General features: G+C 43.1%; 1 protein-coding gene across 15 annotated transcripts in view; it reads left to right on the top strand.

Annotated features, from left to right (window-relative positions):
* The window catches only part of PKNOX2 (PBX/knotted 1 homeobox 2), a 3,737,380-nt gene that overhangs the window by 2,088,591 nt on the left and 1,627,311 nt on the right, over window positions 1-21,478 (top strand). For all 15 annotated transcript variants that reach the window (XM_085646078.1, XM_085646083.1, XM_085646080.1 and 12 more), the window contains one exon: window positions 9,829-9,938. In XM_085646078.1, the coding sequence (XP_085502204.1) occupies window positions 9,852-9,938 (87 nt within the window). In that variant the 5' untranslated portion in view covers window positions 9,829-9,851. The remainder of the gene's footprint in view (window positions 1-9,828; window positions 9,939-21,478) is intronic.

Below are 21,478 nucleotides of genomic sequence, written 5' to 3' on the forward strand. Positions count from 1 at the left end.
AAAAGGAAGTCTAAGATATTTAAATGCACCAAAAGGTGTTACAAATGTAGTCAGGTCAGTGGATGATCTCGATAATGGTATTTGATGATAAGCTGACCTTAAATCCAGAATGGTGAAACAGGTCGCACCCGCTATGTTGGATAACAAATCCTGACTTTTTGGTAAATGATGACAATCCACTATAATACTTTTATTAAGTGTGCGTAAGTCAGCACATAGACAAATAGATATGTCCTTTTTTCTTACTATTACAATAGGACTGACCCATTCTGATGATTCTGTAGATTGAATAATACCTTCTTTGACCAGCTTATCTAGCAGTATTTTAAGGTCATTTCTAACACTTAAAGGAACTGGTCTCTCTTTATGAGAAATTGGGATAGCATTTTCTTTTAGTTTGATGACATGCTCTACTTTCTTAACTTTACCAATGTTTGTTGTAAAAACTTCAGGATAATCTGTAAACATGGTTTCATCAATATTTGTACAATCAAGCAACTTATTATGATTATCAACATTAATGGAAGAAATTGTAATTTCATCATTAATTTGAATGGGATTTTCAGAGCCAGGAACTAGTTTCAACCCCATCCTAGCTAAATCCTGCCATCCAATAATATTCTTGCCTTTAGGAGCTACATAAATCTTTGTTAAAATTTTGCGATCTAAACAAGTAATAAATTCCATGAAATACCCATGCATGTCGATTATGTGACCACCATATGCTTTTGGAATGATGTCCAAGGGTAATAAGGGTTTCTTAAATGACCAACACTCTTCAAAGAGAGTGTCTGAAACAATAGTAACTGGTGCTCCAGAGTCAGCCATCATATCAACCTTAACATTTCCAACAGTGACTACACATAATGGTTCCTTAAATTTCTGAATGGGAGAGATCAGATCTAACGAATCAATAGAAAGCATGAGTCTTTCAAGACTATCATCAAGTGACTGAATAGATTCAACATTAGCGTTTCTAGAAGTATTATCGGTGTCTAAACTACTAACTCTGACCATTTTCTTGCTTCTACAAACCGTATAAAAATGACCCATTTTCCCACATTTGGTACATTTCTTACCTAGTGTTATACAAATAGGGCTATCACCTAAATGTGATTTTGAACCACACCTAAAACAAAAAGAGTTAGTTTTGGCCTGTTTTTGGAAGAAAGGTTTTACAAATTTTGGCCTGAAAGAAATATTGTTAATGTGAGGATCATTTTGAATCATGTTAACAGGTGAAACATTGTCATTACTTAAACATTTTGACATTATAATAGATCTCTCAATTCCTTTTGCAATGTCAATAACCTCATCTAGGGAAGGATCTCTACAGCTGAGAAGACGTTCCTGAATTTTATTGTGAAAACAGCTGTAAACAAACTGATCCCTTATGTAAGAATCTAGATCAGCCCCAAAGTTACAATTCGCCGCCAGGTTTCTTAAAACTGAAATATAATCTTCAATGGATTCATCTGAATTCTGTTTTCTTTTCATAAAGTTAAATCTCTCAAGCATCACACTTGGTTGCTCTAAAAACTTTTTGTTTAATCTGTTGACAGCATCAGTGTAAACATTCCATCCATCTCCTTCACCTGGTGGTGGGATGGTGACAGGTAAGTTGTCAAAAGTTTCTCGCCCAGCACTGGCCAGAAAACTGTAAAGAATTGCAAGTTTGCGTTTGGGGGAATATTCCTCAGCATCTATTGCCACAAGGTAATTCTCAAAGGATTTAAACCAGAGTTTCCAAGGCTCTTTAGGCTTTCCTGGTCTTGAAAGAAACTGATCTAGCTGACATATTTGCTGAGAGGCCATTTCAAATGTATATAAATTGAGCTTTTCACAATGCTGTTCTACTTAAAGATGCAATAAATCACCAATTTTTGCTTTTGTCTTTGTTAAATTTAAAGAAATAAGGTTGTAGGCATGTTGAACACATCAAAATCGACTTACTTTTGCCATAGAGCGAGTTCCTGGTGAGCTCTCCTTAATTTTCTCCTTTGGGCAATGAATAATACACACGCACGCGGGACCAATAGCGTTGCGCGTTTGAAATCTGTGAAGATTAGTTTACGCGCTTGGGACCAATGAGAGTGCGCGTATGTACAAATAGGACACGTTGCCTTTTGAGCCAATCCAACAGGTCCTCTTATCATGTTAAGAAGTTTATAGCTCAACGAATAAGAGACGCGCTCGTTGATTGGCTGTTCCTACGCTAATCCGGAAACTCCTCTTTTATTAATCACGGCTTGTAAAGAGGTTTCCTTAGCAAGATGAGCGTGCCGATTAAACCTTTGGATGCCGGTAGGAAGCACAAATCGTTGTGGTGTTGACTTTTTAGTTAAAAATAACTCGTCGCCAAATGTAAAATGATGATCCTTATGTAAAATAATGGAATAATCCAACGTAGACACGAAGAAAGTTGATCTTCATGGTTTGTTCATGTAAATATGAACACACCACTGGAGTGCGTCCTTCCTCTCCGAAGTACGAACGGCAACTGTCTACTGATACCGTTCGTAGTTCAGAAAGGAGGTTCAACGCACGGGAATGCATCTTCGAGAGATGCTCATTTTAAATAACATCAGACAGCATGCGCGTGTAACACGACCACGCGCATGCAAGTTACAAACAACACGAGCTCTACAAAAAACACGAGCTCATATATAGAATGTGATAACATAACAAAGCATAGAGAAACATATATGGAGTATATTACAGCCTCCCCGCTCCACATAACTGGCTTATTAATTAGTTCAGACCATGTTGAGGTGTGGGCTCACCAAATGAAGTACCCAACTCCAGGCCCACCATGAGTATGCATAAATATGCCCATAAGCACATGCGAGACTGCTTTCAAGACGGGTGGCAACTCACGCTACCCCCTTCATTTTTTCAGTAGTCTTTAGTCACTTTAATTACAAAACCTTGCAATGTACATCCATTACATTTTTTTTAAACGATACATCGCCTCCGCTACAAATTCTTCTTTGCATGTACCGCAATTCACATTTTCCACCGATTGATACCTTCTGCTACAAATCATTCTTAACTGCACCAACTATGTCCAAACCTGTCTCATTTTTCCTTTGAACTGAGAGAGCGCCAAACAACGTGCAGGTGCATGTTAAGTAAATATTAAAAGTCCGTATGTCCCCCATCCAGTGCACTCCACACATATCCCCAAACACTTTACGACTCCCCTGGCGCACTGTATTATTTGCCACTGGGCCAATGCAACTTCAAACATCATCGGGCTGCTATGCCTGGTATATGGTAAAACAACTTCCATTATCTTACTTGAATTTAATTACTGAAGTATTCCTTAATCGTCCAGCTCGCAGCATCCTAACCGCATGGTTGCAACGACGGATAAAGCTAATCCAATGATCGGAGCTTTCACTGTTTACTGTGCCTCCAGGTTGTTAAACAATAAAAATAGGCGTCCCCTTGTGTCCACTGTGCAGTACCCAATACATCTATTCAAATTTGAGTACGGACTTGTAGCAGCATCCGCTGCTGTACGAACGAAAATGAAGACGCATAATTGTTAACATAGGAAACACAGGCACCACCATGCAACTTCACAGCAAACTATATGGATTGCACCACAAAACTGCAAAAGCTACTGAATAAAACAGAAGCAACCGGGCACTCCTCAGCCGTGTCCCTGTGTGATAATAGCTGCTCATAAACAGAAAACAAATGCTTACAGCAAACCGCTCATGGTGCTACCAGCATACAAGAAGGAGCTGTCTGCATGCAATGCAATCAAGACGCTGCCAAGCACACTAAACACATACTTAACTTAAATAAATGCAAGGTGCAGGAGCGAAACAAGCATTTGCAATACAGTAGGTCTCGCATCTGCGAGAGTTTGAGCTATTGGCATTGTAAATGACAATGCCTCCTATTTATGTGTTTTTAAAACCAACACATAAATAAAAGGCATTGTCAATTATAATGGCAATAGCTCAAACTCTTGCAAATGCGAGACCACTTTAATGGTGGCCGCGCCCATTTATTTAGATGCTGCTCGCCGTATTCAGCTTACTGCGAGCACTGTCTAATGAAAGGTGCGTGGCCGCCACTAAGGTGATAACACGGCAATAAAAAATATTTGCTTGCGAAGTTCATAAACAAATGTATATTATTGTAAAAGCGCCCCATGCTGTGCTTTCAATTTAATGGTGGCCGCGCCCTTTTCCTTAGACCTGGCATGCTGTAAGCTGAATACCGCAAGCAGCAAAAAAATTTCAAAAAAATGTCTAGGAGAGCATCCGCTATAGTTAAAGTGGATTGCTCTGGCAAATAAAATAAATAAAGAAACGCGGATGCTATAGTTAAAACGGACCGGCCACCATTACTAATAAAAATATAAAAGCTGGCGGCATGCTGCGTTGTTGGAAAGCACATCGTGAGTGGAATAGGGGAAAATTATTAAAGAAAATAGTGCTCACCGACCGTGTAACTATTCATGAATCAAAAGCAACAATTTCGAAAGGGCAGTAACGAGCCAATTCAAAACATGGTCAGAAAATGGGTGGAGCTCCAGTTCCATACCTGAATACAGCATGCCTCGCAGAGCAGCACATGCGCTTCCCAGGCTCGACCTAAAAACGGCCTCCCACATGGGTACCATGGGAACAAACAAAGCACACCAGAGAAGATATACGTATGGACACTAGTGAAGCCTACTCTGCATTACATCTTTCCCTAAAAGAAGAAACATGTGATAAATATAATTTGTAAAACCCCAATCTGTTATTTATTATTCATTATTGTAGTGCAGTGCTGAACCACTTGTGGGAGCCACCCAGCCTTGTGGGCCTGGTCAAACAATTTGAGGTAGCACAAACATTCTAAATGTTGTACCGAGCATTTCCACTATTAGGGAAGCACATTGATCTGAAATCTTGTGAGGCATTCATTTATCAGTCAATTAATTCAGTTGTTATTTCATCACATTGTTAGGCACGCCTGAAAAAGGTTCTGCCCCAAACGATTAAATGGAGACACAAATTAATCAGACACTACTTGTGTCACTAAATAAGGAGTCAGTCTCTCTTTCTGCCCTTACATTGTGCTCTGGAGAACACGTATGTTCTTTTGATTTAAGAAGATATGAATAATAAACCCCAACAAACAGGCACTAGCCCCCTGCCTGGCCTTCCAGGCAGAGGTTACTCAGTCCAAAGAAAAATAATGCCAGGAAGCCAACAAAACCATACCATGCAGCCCCGGACCCCCTACCAGCAGCAGGGGCCCACTGCTTAGGCCTTACTCACCAACCTCCTCCCAGGAACAAACACCTGCCTCCTCCAATAGTTAGGAGAGTTCCGCAAAGCTCGCCCCTGCCGTACACCGAGATCCCAACCTTCTCGGTTATGTCGATACCGGATCACACCTGCAAAATATGATTTAGGTTAATTTCTCTCTGTTGTTTTTAAATGGGCCATTTAATATATTTGTAGTAATAACAAATGTGTTGGTTATTGTTACAGTTAGGGTTATAACAGTTATACATTATAGATGGGAGAATGTGCCCTCTGCCATACATTATAAGGATATTGCAAGTCACAGAGGAGTTCCGTGACCATATAGAGGAACCAGACTGAAGGCTGGGTTCCTTTACAAGGTGACTTGTAATATCTTTTAAATGTATGGCAGACATTATATTTCCTATGTTACAAGGTCACACCATCCGCCTTCCCTCAAACCACTTAAATCCTTGGAGTCTTGCTCCTTCCTATAAAACAGATAGTATAGTTACAGACATGAAGAATAAAAACAGAATCTAGTGCGAAATTAAAAACATCGAAATCCTGTTAGTAACTTGTTGCAAAAAGAGGTTAGAATTAACTTCATATAAATCTGATTAAATAGTGGTGGGACTCAGTGTTTAAATAAATGCAGAGATATACTGCTTTTCCTGTTCTGGCCTTTAGTGTACAACAAATAAACAAATATTCCCTTTCTACTCATTACTGTCTGTTTGTGTATAGATTAGATGATTGACAAGTCAGTTTTCGTATTTCCTCCTTTGTTTAAACTGCAGCTGTAATGCGGTATTACTTACTGGTAATCTTCATAACTCCTGGTCCCATTGTCCCCCTCCCATTCCTTACTTGTGGAGATGACCATCTCCCTGCCAGAAAAAAGAACAGAAGAATGCTGGGACCCCTAACCCCACCCCCTCCCATTGGGAGTACATAACCAGTACCTAACCAGCATTCTGCATGAACTACCAAGCCACCAACAGGAACGCTGAACGTCCGGGAGGGAGGGGCAAAAGGAATGGGACAGGGACAACGGGACCAGGAGTAATGAAGATTACCAGTAAGTAATGAGGCATTACCCCCAGGTCCCTCCAGTCCCCGTCCCATTCCTTACCTGTGGAGCATACCAAAGCCATAAACCTGGCCTTCCGTACCCTCAAGAACACCCAGGACACCACACCGAAAAGCAGCATCCCAAGCGAAGCAATGGGAGAACCACAAAAAACACACACAGGCAGGGGCACAAAGCCTGCAAAGCCTCCAACCAAACCACAGGGGCACAACCCCAAAACACGCAGGAGACAACCAAGGTGAAGAAAAAAAAAACACCAAACCACAGCACAGCCACCCAGAAGGCAGCCAACCAACACCGGGAACACCCCCAAACCAACAACAGAGGAGAAGCACCCACCAAGGAAGCACCAGAGACTGCCCTCAACAGAAAGGCAGCGAAAAGGCCGCAAATGGAAGAAGACCCATGGTGACCAGATATACCAGGAAGCCAGGGCCAAACCAACGGGGAAAACACCAAGGACCAGAAGAACCAGCACCTCAGAAGGAACCAACAGCTCAAAGGAGACAAACAACCATAGAAAAAAAAGGAGCGTGCAACCATGCTACACTGACCCAACCCCCAAAGGCGGCAAGTGAAAGGGCCTAAGACAACCAACCAAGACCGAAAAGGAGGCAAACCACAGATACTCCAGAGGAACCCCCAGAGGGGCCAAGCAACTAGGTCCCCCAAAACAACCAGCACAAGGCGGACCAGAACAGCAGAAGCACACACAGGGCACAAAAGCCCAGAATGGTGCCCAACCTGTGAGAAAGCCACCAAACCCAGGAACAGCACGCAGCACCACAGACCCAGCAGCGGAACCGACAGAGACCAACCCCCATAGACAAGGGAAGAGCGCTCAACACCGCCGAGTAAAACCCCACAACAGACTCACCAGAGAGCTCTGCCCAAAGTAGGAGACAAAGGGCGACACGGCCCACCCCAGAACCAACCCCAACACAGAGGGCCATAGAAGACCAGACCAGACAAAAGAGGACAGGGCCAGCTGACAGAGCTAAGGCACTGACCCTGAGGACCAACCACGGGCACGCCCATACAGAGCGAACCAGGAAGGGAGGGAGCAGTAACCAAGAGCAAGCTAGCCCCCATGCCGACAGCCCAGCCACCTGACAGCCTAGAGGACACTGCCCCCGAAAACCCGCAGAGGAGGACCAGGCCTCAGGGCAGGAACGTCCAGCACCAACCAACAGCCCACATCACTCAAACCGGGAGAAGGAGCACGGGCACAGGAAAAAGACAAACAGGCCAGGACCGAGGCAACCACCCCGAATATAAGGTGCCCTGGAACACAAACCCGGCACCCCACCCAACACAAAAGCAGCCTGACGGGAACCAGGAAGACCTGCAGCGGGAAAGTATACCAGTAAAAAATGTGGCTCTCGGCAAGCCCAGCATCACGTCGAGGACAGCCCAGCAGCCCGATGGGATCCAGGGAAGACTACAGCAGGTAAGAATAACCAGCTACCCCATCCCATTCTGTCAGCAGCCAGAAAAAAGATCAGGTTCAATGATGGGTAGGTACTGGTTATGTACTCCCAGTGGGAGGGGGTGGGGTTAGGGGTCCCAGCATTCTCCCGTTCTTTTTCTGTCAGGACGATGGTCATCTCCACAAGTAAGGAATGGGTCGGGGAAGGGAGGGACCTGGGGGTAATTATGCTCTGTCACCTGCCTTTCACCTTTCCTGCTGGCTCTGGCAGCAGACATTATGATTAACACCTCAACTCTAATAACGTATTACACTTGAGCAGCCATGCCATTTGTACAGGTAAATAGAGATATCGGAAGTTGCCTGTTGTAAGAACATTAGAGATAGGCTATAGACAAGGAGAGCAGCTTCTTTTGTATTACATAAAAATGAAATTGAAGTCCATTTGTATAAAAATACATACATATTTTATATTAGGGTATGGTTAGTGTAAGAGTTCCTTAATGTAATTTATTTTAATTTATTTCAAATTCATTTAACTAATAGAAAAATAACAACACCTGTTTTTGATAAGAGATATGCAGGTAGTTAGACATTAACATAAACTTTAATTTGAAGGCCTTTAAATTAAAACAAATGTACATAAATACAAATAATTATATACTTGAATTTAAGGGTAAATATAGGGCACATAATTTAGTTCAAAGAAAAAAAAAATATTTTTAAAATAGATAAATATTTTTTGTGACAATAGTTGTGGGTAGGGACAGGCATTAGTGAAGAGGTAAAGGTCAAAATGATGAAATTGTATTGAAGTAAAGGGAATTTTAATATTAAAAAGGGCCAATAAGGTAACGGCAGACAAGGTAAAGGTGCTGCGGTAGTGGTAGAAGAGGTCAGTTTATACATCCCCAAAGATGTCCGCAGTAGAAAAGAAAAATTCTCTATCATCTGCACAAAATGTCTCTTCCATGCGTGGCAAGACTTTTCACGAAAGAATCAAGAGTCATTCTAAAGTTGTTGGGGTGCAAAATTTTCAAAAATAAACTTTTCCTTTCCCCTCCATAGTTCGATAAAACTTTAATCTTTTCCACCATAAATTCTCAAACAAAACATAGCTGTTTCGTCTTTGACTGTTTCCTCCCGTGTTTGCGGGGAGGTTACAGTCTGCTGATCTTTGTTTGCCCGTCTGATGGTGATTAAGATAATATATTGTTATACCAGCTAAATGCATAATTGGAGTAGTGGTTAGGTTAAAAAACTTCTCCTGTAGACTGTGTGATATGAGTGGTTTAATCGGCTAATTAGTATTAAATTCATGTCAATGAACATGATCTCTGTACATTTATAATATAAATGTTTATTCTGTATAGTTCATGTCCCACCACGATTATTCTCTGAATTGTGTGAACATTTAGGCAGACAGTTTCCTCTACTTGAGTCATCTAGTGACCAGACCATAATGTTGTGTTATGTTAGTTTTCATTGGTAAAACACAATTCTAGCCTAGCCTAGCTGTGGTCTCATTATGTAGTGGGCTTTCCGGATGGTGTTTCCTGCTGTTTCCTGCATACAGGGGTCTGTTTGAAAGATGCACTGTCCATGTCTTGCAGTATGCATGTCTTCCTGAGTCTCCCTGTGAGAAGTGTCCACCAGTTTCTACCCTTCATCTCGACTGGGCACCAATATTGCCATGTGTTTCTTATGTTACCGGTGACTGCATCTTAGCTTGTCTTCAAGTGTTGGGAATTGGCATACATGTTCTAAAATACAAGGGACCCACAAATTGATTTGGGTTTGATTTCTGTAATACACTGGCGTTTTACCTGTACTGTGCACATGCCTGCAACCCGCTTGTTTACTTCGCAGCGTAAATAGTTGCTTCTTTTTTGCCCTATGTCGTTCAAGTAGACCCAAATGAAAGACATACTTACTTCTTAGCTCTTGCATTTCCCCTTTTCAATTACACAGAATGCAGATTAATAACCACTATATGATCATAGCCTCTGCAAGGTTGTTTAATGAAGCCCTTTTTATTTCACTGACAGGGTTCTAGATGTAAATCAGTCCCATGATGCACCATGTGTCCCCAGCCCAATCTCTGACAATGATGGCCACACAGACTGTGCCTCCACCTCCATACCAAGAAAACCAACAGGTAGGTACCCTTGTCATTTTTAGCATTAAAAACGATTGTCACCAAACTAGGGTGAACAACGTTGCTTTACCCAGGATGCATCGTAAAAGTTTTATGATATTCACTTTATGCATACAAATAATGTATTAATAGAGTTCTTGTTGCCAAAAAAGAGATAGTTGTTAATGACTGAGATGTGTCACTCAACAATCGTAAATGTTTTGCAAGTGATAATAAAGCCAGTGCATTTTTCAATCAACCTGATTAAAATGTTGATCACAGCTGCCGTTATTCGTCTTCAGCGCTGCAGTCAAGACTTCTTGTTTTGTGGTGTGAAAAGCACGCGACCCTTCTGACCCTCTGGATAGCTTTCTGGTGGGATTGCTTTGTAAGTGATTTAGCATATTTATTCAGGTAGACTCTGGGTTTCTTCAAGGAGATAGGTATTTGTCACAGTCCTTTTACATGTTGGCTTGCAGCAAGAAGTTGTGACTTCAGAGGAGGAAGACAAGGCTGAGATGAGTAAAACTAGGGCTTGCACTGTGATTTGACTGTGCATGGCTTCATCTTGCATAGCAGGGGGAGATGAATCCACACTGTCTGTGCTTTTTATGCCTTGTGAGTCTCGAAATTAAGTTGCAAGTCAATATGGAATGCAGGAATTTTGCTTACTGGTAAAGGTTGGAGACAATCCTTGTGTACATTGTCAAACTAATATTGTCTGTGTTAGTGTTGCAGTTTGAATGAAGGAGTACCTCTATCTCCCTGGAGTTCAGCTTGTCAAAGATGACAGTTATTCGTATTGTACAAGATACTCTTTCCGCCAAATGACATCTGTCTGGGCTATACTGTTCAGGACAATTGTGAAGTCTGTGTACAGAAGTATACATTTCCCTTTGGGTTTGTAACAGAACACCCAGTGGTACCACATATAAGTCAATGATCTGGGGTGAGAGGATACGGTCTTAAGGTACTCTGAATGAAGATGGGTGGCATTGTTTGCAAAATCTTATGGAATTCGCAAAGTTTTGCAGGATTTCAGAGTTGTCAAATTGTGCATGCTTTTCTGCCACAGAAGAATGCTTGGAACAGTAAAACTGAGAGTTTTTCCTCCTTGAACCCGTGTCCTGTCGGCATATCAAGTGACTTTTAAATGCAGGGTATGCGCTCGCATTTAGCTTGCCTATAAGATACCAACAATAGCATTTCTCAAAATGTAGAGTATTTTTGCATAATTTTCTTGACATTGTGGCAAATATCGGAAGTTTGTGTACCACTAGTTAGAAAAAGTTTGCTTGCCTACCTTGCAACTTCTTACATTGTTGTCTTTTCCATACTTTTTGTAGCACTGATTTAGAGTTTTGAGGTTTCATGAGGCGTTGGTGTATTTTAACCCAGTGGTGAGTTTTCATCCCCACAAAATGTGTAATTTAAAAAGAAAATGAGGCTGCTCATTGTTATTGTTTATTCCTCGTCATTTCAGCCCCCCCCCCTGAGTTTTCCTAGTGAAACGACTAACTCATAGGAGTAGAGATTCGACTCCATATTGAAATCAGTGATAGCCTTGAAAGTAAATTGTTCCTTCTGCATGGAAGCCAGACAGAAATCAGAAATGTCTTCTTGTGATCCTTAGCTGGCATGTGATCTGTTATCAGTTCATGCGGAGCGTCTTGCCTCTTCTGACTGCATGTGAAAGTATAACACGTTGAAAGTCCTGCATATATGCAGTTGGTTCGGTACAAATGGCAAATAGAGTTGTAAGATGTTCTCAACATGACGACTGCGAGGGTTGTGGAAGTCGTTTTATGATTACGAGACATAGATAGCGCTAATCTCTGAAGTATGTTGAATTAATTCTTGACCCGCTTGGGATTCCGTTCCTTTTCACGTGTCTTATAGTGTTTTTCGCGCTAGCTTGTTTAACGCTGAAACACATACACTTAGCACAACCTTGAAATGCTTACTGTTCCTGTGCGTGCCCTTTTTCTTGAAATACGCTTTTAGTTGCGAATTCCGGTTTTGAGTTGGAGAAGGCAGAAGGTTAGGGGACCCTCGGTCGACCTTTGCCGGTGTTGGAATGCACACGAGCAGAGCCCAGGCCGGGGCAAGCAAAAGCGAGCCCTGCCAGCTGAGAGGCGGCAACGCCAGGCCCCTGCAGTGCCCCTATCCTCTGAAGACCCCAAACGAGACGCGTTTATTAACAACAGCTGCGATCTTTCAACAACTGCAACACATCTCACCCGATTACCAGCGAAATCCCGGGCAGTCCAAAGGGAGCTGATGAGAAGTAAAGAAAATAAACGGAACTCTTAAGAGGTTGTTGTTTTCCACAGGCCCCGCGCTGCGCCAAGTCCCCCTGCTGCTCTCAGAATACTGACTCTGTAGCACACTGTCTTATTTATGAATCTGACTCGGCACCACAGTGGAAAACATCCACACACCTTTTCGAATATTTATACTCCAAGATTAAATAAATGGAGCTTTCAGCAATCTAAAATGACCCATCTGTCAACACAGGGTTGACACTGGGAGGCCCTTCAGCGCTCCGCACACTTGGTACCGCGGAGGTTATCAGACACTGGGGACATTGATGCGTCTGGTTTAAAGAATGAAATCATTGTTCATCCAGGAAGTGGTGCGATACTTTTTTACAATTTTGTCTCATGTTATGCAAAGTCATAGAGGCTGGCAAGACAAGCTGCAATTCCGATTTCAAATTGTGATTTCTATTTTTAGGTCTCACGCCTAGCGTTGCAGTGCTCAGAACTGCAGCGCAGCAGGAGACCTCTTGTACGGGGTTTTGAAAACGGACCTAGGAATTGCACACACTTGTGCATGTGCTTTTCCTTTTGGCCCGCGCTATTGGCCTTTGCGTGTGTCTTTTTATCAAAGACAGCACGCAATTGGCCAAAGGCGGGCGCATAGCTTCGTCCATGGCCTATTGGTGTCTATTACGTGCACCGCTGCCATGTGGTTTCAATTATCGTGCCCAGACACTGGCGCGATAATTGAAACCACATGGCTCGCTGTGGCGCGTGCATGCGCATCACATGTTATTGTACTGGAGAGGGTATGTAGCCGAAGGTACTCGGTCCCATCTCTGTTTTCAGTTCAGATCGGTACTGGCCCGCAATGCGGGGTGCTGTAAGGACTCGGAGAACAAGACCTGTGTGCGTTTTTAACAACGTCACCTTCTTCACTCATGACCTGAAGCAATGAAGCCAATTTCGCTTCTGGGACAGTCACGCATACAGTTCTGCCTCTTTCCCTCATTTTAATCTGAAGCACTAACCTGGAATTGTAGAACTGAGCCCTATATTGCTTACAGTGCACCTCTGCACAGACACGGAAATTCACCTGCTGTTCCAGCACTCGGAACGACGCATGCCTTATCAAGTGCACCACAGTCCTGACCTGCATCCTGCTCTTCCAGAACTGTGAGAAAGAGCCACACATAGTTCGGTCAATACAGATCTCTCACATCGGGTGGTAAGTAACTCCAATTGTTTCAGCACTGTCAATGAAGCAGTGGCACCCTGATGCAGAAAATACACCACCACTACACACCCAACTTATTCACATCCTTTTTCTATTCACAAGGGTAACTGTGGTCAATAGATGAAAAATTGATGAGTGTTTTAGTTTTATTTGGTATATTTTTATTGAATAAAGTAAGTGGGATACACAAGTTGTTGCAAAGCTTTTTTTTTACTTTAAACTCCCATATCGTGCCTGCTCTATGTGGCGTTCGTGAGTCTGGTATGATGACCAGAATTGCAGTTCTTGTCGGCCAGAACCTCGAAAGCCTAGGAGATTGACATGAACACCAGAGCAAGATCCCCTTCGAAATCAAGATCGGTGTGGATCCTATACCTAAGGAACAGACTTCCATCCTATCCCTGAACTCTCATTAGGAGAAAAGATCCAGGACATGAAGAGTGTTGTCCTTCCAAACACAGAAATTCTTCTGAAAAGAAGGTAGCTCTTCCTCTCCACACCTGAAAGACGACCCAGAATGGACTTTGAAAACCTTTGAGAAACTTCTATGGGTAGTGGTTTATTTGTGCGAGTAGTTACAGATGAAGGCCAGGAAGCCTCAGAAGAAAGACAGGGAAACAGTGACCAAAGTAGAAAGGAGGGATGAAAGAACCTGCAAGAAGAAAAAGGCATGAAGGGTAACCCAGACTAGACATACTTGGTCTTTTGCTGCAGTCCCAATTGCTGGCTTTTTAAAAAACAATTCTGCACTTTATAAAAAATACAAATTAGGTTCTAAATTCAAGCAGCCAATGCAGGGGAGACCTAATGTCTTCCCTAACTCACCACCAGATAGGGAGTCTAAAATGATTGATGCTTTGACAAAGAAAACATTTGCTCGTTGTTAGATGGCCTTGTTTTGTAAAGTGAGAGCACAGATTCAACTCAAATCTCTGGCTTGTGTATGAACAGCCTTTAAGATATAGAGTAATTTTTGTGTGTAGAGTGCCTAACGCGTCTGTGTATTTTTACACATTCAAAGATACACAGATGTTTTTAGTGTGGGCAGAAATGGTTATGTTAATAGCTAGACTGGTTTGCTGTGGATCAGCATAATCTCTCTTCGGTATAAGCATATTTCAAACATTTTAGGTGCAGAGATTCTTGAGAACTTGGTGTCTATTGTTATGACTTGGTCGTTGTATAAACCAGTCAGTTCACATTGTGCGCCATACCAAAAAAAGCATTTGCAATGCAATAGGTCTCGCAATAACTAAAGTTTAAGCTGTTGGCATTGTAAATTACAATGCCTTTTATTTATGTTTTTAAAAAGAAAACAAAAATAAAAGGCATTGTTATTTCCAATGACGACCTTTTTTGAACAATACAGACGTTTATTCATTACATTATTAAAATCTACTTACTAAAGCAGCGTGCCGTTTTCTGTAACAGCTGTTACTTTTAGCGCTGCGACGTATAAAATGTTGGAACATAGTGCTACATAAAACTAGAATATATAATGCACCACGGACGCTTTTAAAAACAAATAGATAAAAAACAATGCCATTTACAATACCAACAACTTCAAACTTTGCTAATGCGAGACCTATTGCATTGCAAATGCTTGTTCTCTGTGCAGCATAGGCTCTGAAGTGCATAGTCCAATCCCTAAACCCAGTTTTGTTATTGGGTCTGTCAATCAATGGGGGGATTTTTAAGCGCGCTACTCTCCCATGAGGGTCTCAAGGCGCTGGGAGGCAGAAGGGGGGTAGGAGCTCCAGTCAGTCAAAGAGCCAGGTCTTGAGGGTCTTCTTGAAGATGTCCAGGGTGGGGGTGAGTCTGATGTTGATCGGCAGCTCGTTCCAGGTCTTGGCAGCGTTGTAGGAGAAGGTTCTACCCCCTGTTCTTGCTCTGCGGATGGGCTGGGGTTCGGCGAGGGCGAGGTCAGTGGATCGGAGGTTCCTACTGGGTGCGTGGAAGGAGACTCTGTTGTTGAGGTATTGGGGTCTGGTGTTGTGGTGGCATTTGTAGGCATGGGTGAGTATCTTGAACGTTACTCTTTCCTCAACGGGAAGCCAGTGGAGGTTACGCAGGTGCTGGGTGATATGTTTATGTCGAGGGATGCCAAGGACGAGTCTACCTTGACTTGGGGGGATCCATTTGAAGGTCTTTTGGAGGATGCGGAGGGTGTTGAAGCAGGTGGAGGGAGGAGGAGTCAAGTATGATGGCAAGGTTTCGGGCATGGTCCGTGGGGGTGGGGGGCTGCCGAGGGCGTTGGGCCACCAGTGTAGCCAGTCTGTTAAAAAGCACTTGTACCTATACTTTGCACAAATAGGCATTCATTGAAAAGCATTTTCAGAACAGGGATGTTATGTGCCTATCTACATTGGTGGAAACTGTGAGCTCAAATGCTTACAAGTGAAAATAACATTTGACCTTGTATCCAGGTGCTGTTTGTACTGGATTTGCACGAGTGCTAAGAAATAGGGACTAAAGTAAACAGTATTTGCACCCTTTTTTAGGCGCATTATACCTTCCAGTGCACTGTTTTGCTATTTGCTTTCCCCTCCCACTGAGAGCACATTTTTGGAACGATGCAAGTACCATATGGACTGGTGTTAAGACGTGTTCAGGTGTAGCTGACCTAGTGAAGGGTGACTATGAAGCAAGAGAGGAGTGCTGCTGTTGCCGGACCTTATCGCGGACAATGTCTTGTGTTCCTCTGAAGCTTAGCGTGATGGGCCTAGTTTGCCCATGCCACAGACGGGCCCTGCTAGTCAGTCTCTCCCCTAAAAGCTCACACCCAGTACCTCCTTACTGAAATCACATTCACTCTCCCCTTTGGAAATCCCCATCTACCCCAGTTAGAGGAGCCAGTGTGTTATTGTTGAAATACACGTTGACTTCCTCATACCCATCCAGTCCTGAAAGCTTAATGTATAGGCCCTTTTGAAATTCCCACCCAGCTCCTGTTACAAAGTGTTATCCAGTCCCCTTCTTAAAAGCCTTAGCGAGTGCCCCCTTTTCAAAGCCATTGAAGTTGAAGTAAGTTTCCCAGGTCCATGCAACACTAGCTGGCTCTAGTCCAGGTTTTTCATCTGCATTCTCAGACTTGTAGGACTGGTTTTATAGTAAACCAAACAAGACCACAATCCCAGAATGTACATTCAAAAAAACAGGGCAGTTATAAAGGTGTAGTTATCAATAGTGTGGCAGGTGCAGTGAAACCTGGACCTACTAATCTCTTAGAACTACAATTTTATCACAAACACAGCAAGAGGGGTGCCGATGGGATTATATGGCCCTGGAGCCCTTGCTATGCCGTTGAGTAGTTATCATGCATGGAGTTGGGAAACGTAACAAGGCTGCAAAGCACCCTGCAGATTACCCAGTAAAACACACACACATGTACACCATTTCAACGAATAATTCCCCTTCAATCAACATCCACAGCTGCCACCCTCTCTCACCTCTCAGCCCATACAGACTGCAGCTCTCAGCACATTAACACAGTGGCAAAAAACCCAAAATGCCACAGTGCTTATGTAATTACTAAAAATTGGACTGAAAAGTCTGCAGACAGCTACTAAAGTATTGGAAAGAGCTATCAGAGCTCAATGCTCCAGCCTTCCTAACCACCTTCTGTTACATGCTGAGTTTCTGTTGATTTTTCCGCAATGAGCCTTGACAAGAGGGGGGCCAAATGCAGTAGAAACCCCACATACTTTAAAAAAATAACCCTAAAAAAACCCCACAGTGACAAGAATGGAATAAACAAATACCTCAGTGAAACTTGCACACACATTACAATGTTGTGGTGCTCAAGTGCGATTAGGGGTATGGACTCTTGCCCCCCTTCAGATGACTCTACATCCCCTCCCACCCCCAGGGGGGCGGGCCCTACAGTTTAACCCCTTCACAGCTAGGCCTTTTCCCCCCGGGCGTAGCCATTTTTTGGCTATTTGGGGTAGTTTGCGCTTAGGCCCCTGTACCATTTTGACCACATAAGTTATCCACGCCAAATTTGCGTCCTTTTCTTCCAACATCATGGGGATTCTAAAGGTACCCAGGGTTTGTGGATTGTCCTGGAGGGGACCCAGAAATTAGCCAAAATACAGCTAAATTTAGTTTTTTTGGGGAAAAATGGGAAACAAAGTGGTGCAAATGAAAGCGTCTGTTTTTTTCCCTGCAAATGGTATCGACAAAGGGCTTGTGGGGCTGAAATCACCATTCTACCAGTTTTTAGGGACTGACTGACTTTTGTCAGAAAACCAATATTTTTTACACAGTTTTGGCATTATACTGGGATGTATAGCCTATTTTTGCTATTTTTTGTGCTTTCAACCTTCTTCGAGTTAATGGTAGAAATGGGTATGAGAGCAATAATGGATCCTGGATAGCTATACATTTTAGAAAAGTAGACAAAATTCTGAATTCAGCAAAGGGGTTATTTGTGTAGATCCTTTAAGGTTTCTTTATAGAAACTAACAGTTGAATACAGGAAAAATTGAAAATTAGTTGAAAAAACACAGCCATTTGTGCCTACGTTTTCACCTGTAACTTCTTCTAATTATGACAGCTGTTTGAAAGCAATATACCGTTACATTCGCTGGAACTTTATGGTTCTGGGGATATATAGGACTTGTAGGTTCACCAAGAACCCGATAAACCCAAAGCCAATAACTGAACAGCGTCTTGCAATGTTTTTTTTTATTATGTACCGGGTATATGGTAATTAATTTGGGAAAATATATACATGAAATTCGGCATGAAAGACACCTATGTATTTCTGAAGTTGAAAGAATATATAGAGTTTAGAAACAGTAGATATTTGCACATTTTCGATATTGTGAGTACAAATACTAGCATGAGAATTATAGGACATTTTTCAAAGTGACTTCTTTTTTACATACTGTCTTTCATTGAGAAGGCAGAAATGCATCGAAATTCAATAGGTAATACCAGTTGGGTAGTAGAAAATGTGTGGATCCACGCAGATTCCAGAACTTTCCCACACAGAAATTTGAGAAAAAAGTGATTTTTTTCAGCTAAATTTGAGGTTTGCAGGGGATTCTGGGTAGGAAAACATTGGGAGGTCCATGCAAGCCATACCTCAATGGACTCCCCCGGGTGTCTAGTTTTCGGAAATGTGTGGGTTTGGTAGTTTCCCAAGATGGCAGCCTTGCCTGTCGTGGGTACTTGACCCACCTACGCGAGTGAGGTACCATTTTTATTTGGAGACCTGGGGGGAATTCTGGGTGGTAGGAACATTGTGGTTTTTCTGACAACAGAATTTTATGATTCAATAATGCAAGGAAAATGTGTGACTATAGTCACATTTTGAGGTTTGCATGGCATTGTGAGTAAAACAACTTGTTGGGATCCATGAGAGGCACACAACCCAGCACTCCCCATTTTTTTACTTTATAGAAATATCTAAAGTTGGTAAAATAAAGACAGGCTACACCTTAGCACAGAAAGACAGATGAGACAAATATGACTGCCTATTCATCTGTTTCTCAAGTACACACACATACATACTGGTTGGATTTGGCACGAGGGTGAGTGAAAGGTTCAACATTTATATTTTATTAACAAGAGATTTCACAGAAAGGAAATGCACTGTTAATAATTAAAAGGTTAAAATCCTGAACCAATGACTCACAGCTCGTGAGCTGTAAAGCCCCGGCAAGGCACCAACCTCCTTTATAGGCCATTCACACACCTTTCATACGTGACACACAAGACCATATACACCGCCAGCCACGGGCCCAGCACATTACATCATTCACATCAACAGACAGCGCCATTCAAGGGCCCATCACTTTCATACGCCCACGTGACTGACACAGCAATCACACCGGCTGGTGGTTGACATAGTGTCTGCAGTAGCGTTTGACTAGCAGAGTGTTTAATGACCAGCAGCAAGTCATTACTCACACACCGCCGGCCAAGCCCCATCCACCCACACTGCCAGCCAAGCACCAGCCCACACACACTGCCAGCCAAGCGTCAGCCCACGCACACCACCGGCCAGCCAAGCGCCAGCCCACGCACACCACCAGCCAGCCAAGTGCCAGTCCATGCACACCGCCACCCAAGCGCCAGCCCACACACACCGCCAACCGTGCGTCAGTCCATACACACCACCAGCCCACGCACCCTGCCAGCCAAGCGCCAGTCCATGCACACTGCCAGCCAAGCAACAAACCAACTAACACTGCCAGCCAAGTGCCAGTCCACCCACACTGCCAGCTAAGCGCCAGTCTACGCACACTGCCAGCCAAGCGTCAGTCCATGCACACCACTGCCAAGCGCCAGTCCACGCACACTACCAGCCAAGCGCCAATCCACACACACCACCAGCCCATGCACACCGCCAGCCAAGCGCCAGCCCATGCACACCACCAGCCAAATGCCAGTCCACGCACACCGCCAGCCAAGCACCAGCCCATGCACACTACCAGTCAAGCGCCAGTCCCTGCACACTGTCAATTATTTATTTTTTTAACAAGAAAGAAATTTCAAACCAATTGGAACTAGATTCAAAACTATAACTACAAACACAACAGCGGTAACTAAAGACATCATTCTAATGCCAAACGTGAAACTGAACAACAAATAGAAAACCTTACAGACCAGGTAGTACACTATTAGACTCACGGTTGCTCCCAAAATCTCTTTTGAGCGTAGTACAATCTGAAACATGTGGGCACACACAGCCCAGGATTAGAAGGACAATCAGCACAGTGCATACGACTCTCCTTCCGCATACCTCTTTGCAAACAGACTCTACATCTCTTACAGGGATTGTTTTTTTTGGATGTGGGAGGAATTAAATCGGGAAAGTGGCGATCTTTCAATCTAGCCACATGCTCCACCACTCAAACTCTAGGAACACTTGCCTGTTCCACTACAACAAGGCTGCCTATCACAGACTCTTGAAACTGAACAAAAGTCTTCTTTGACTCTGGAGAACAGTCCTTGAACACATCAAAAGCATTAAAAGTTGCTAAATTGAAAAGATGGATGGCCAACTTCTTATACCAAATGTAAGCCTTATGAATAGCAGTGTAAGGTTCCAACCTCTGATCTACTCTATCAACACCACCCATGTGCTTATTGAAGTCTACAATGCACACAGGTTTGCGCACTCCAGCAACCTGACCCCAAACAGCCACAGGTGAAGTACTTTCATCATAGATGGTAGTCAGCATGTACACATCCCTCCTGTCCACAAATTTCACAGCTAGCAGTTCATCACTACGCAAGGCACGGCACTGTCCCCTCTGAAGCTTTTTGCTAACAAGCTCTTTTGGATAACCTTTACGGTTAGAGCCGATTGTGCCACAAGCAAAAGTGTTACTTCGAACAAGTCCTTAAACAATGGCACAGCAGTGTAGAACTTATCTAGGTACAAATGGTGACCTTTGTTAAAAAGTCCTCTAGCAAGTTCCCACACAATTTTCTCTGAAACTCCTAAAGTGGACGGACCACCAGGGAGGGCAATAGTGGAATCCCTACCAGTGTACACCCGGAAATTATAGACATATCCTGTCCTAATCTCAGACAACCTATACATCTTAATTCCATAACGTGCCCTCTTGCTAGGAATGTACTGTCTAAATACCAAATGACCCTTGAACAGTACCAAAGATTCATTAATAGCTATTTCTTTCCCTGGAGTATAGCTCTCTGAAAATCGATCTACAAAGTGATCAAGAACAGGTCGAATTTTAAAAAGACAGTCACAGTCAGGGTGATCCCGTGGCAACGCCGAAGAATTATCAACAAAATGCAGCATCCGAAGCACAAATAAATACCGATCACAACTCATAATTGCAGGAAATATGGCCGTTGCCATCAATGGACTAGAGACCAATATGAAGCAATGGAAGGCTTTCTTATCAAACCCATCAAAGAAGTCAACCCCAAAAACTTCTTCATCTCATCCAGATTTGTGGGAGTGCATCGGGTAGCTCTAGAGTGGGGCCTAAGTCTGTCACTGTTGTCCCTCAAATACTGTTCAGCATACAAATTAGTCTGCTCAATAATCTCTGCCAAAAATACATCATCCATAAACA

Source organism: Triturus cristatus, chromosome 3_1 (genome assembly GCF_964204655.1).
Source record: "Triturus cristatus chromosome 3_1, aTriCri1.1, whole genome shotgun sequence".
NCBI classification, from domain to species: domain Eukaryota; kingdom Metazoa; phylum Chordata; class Amphibia; order Caudata; family Salamandridae; genus Triturus; species Triturus cristatus.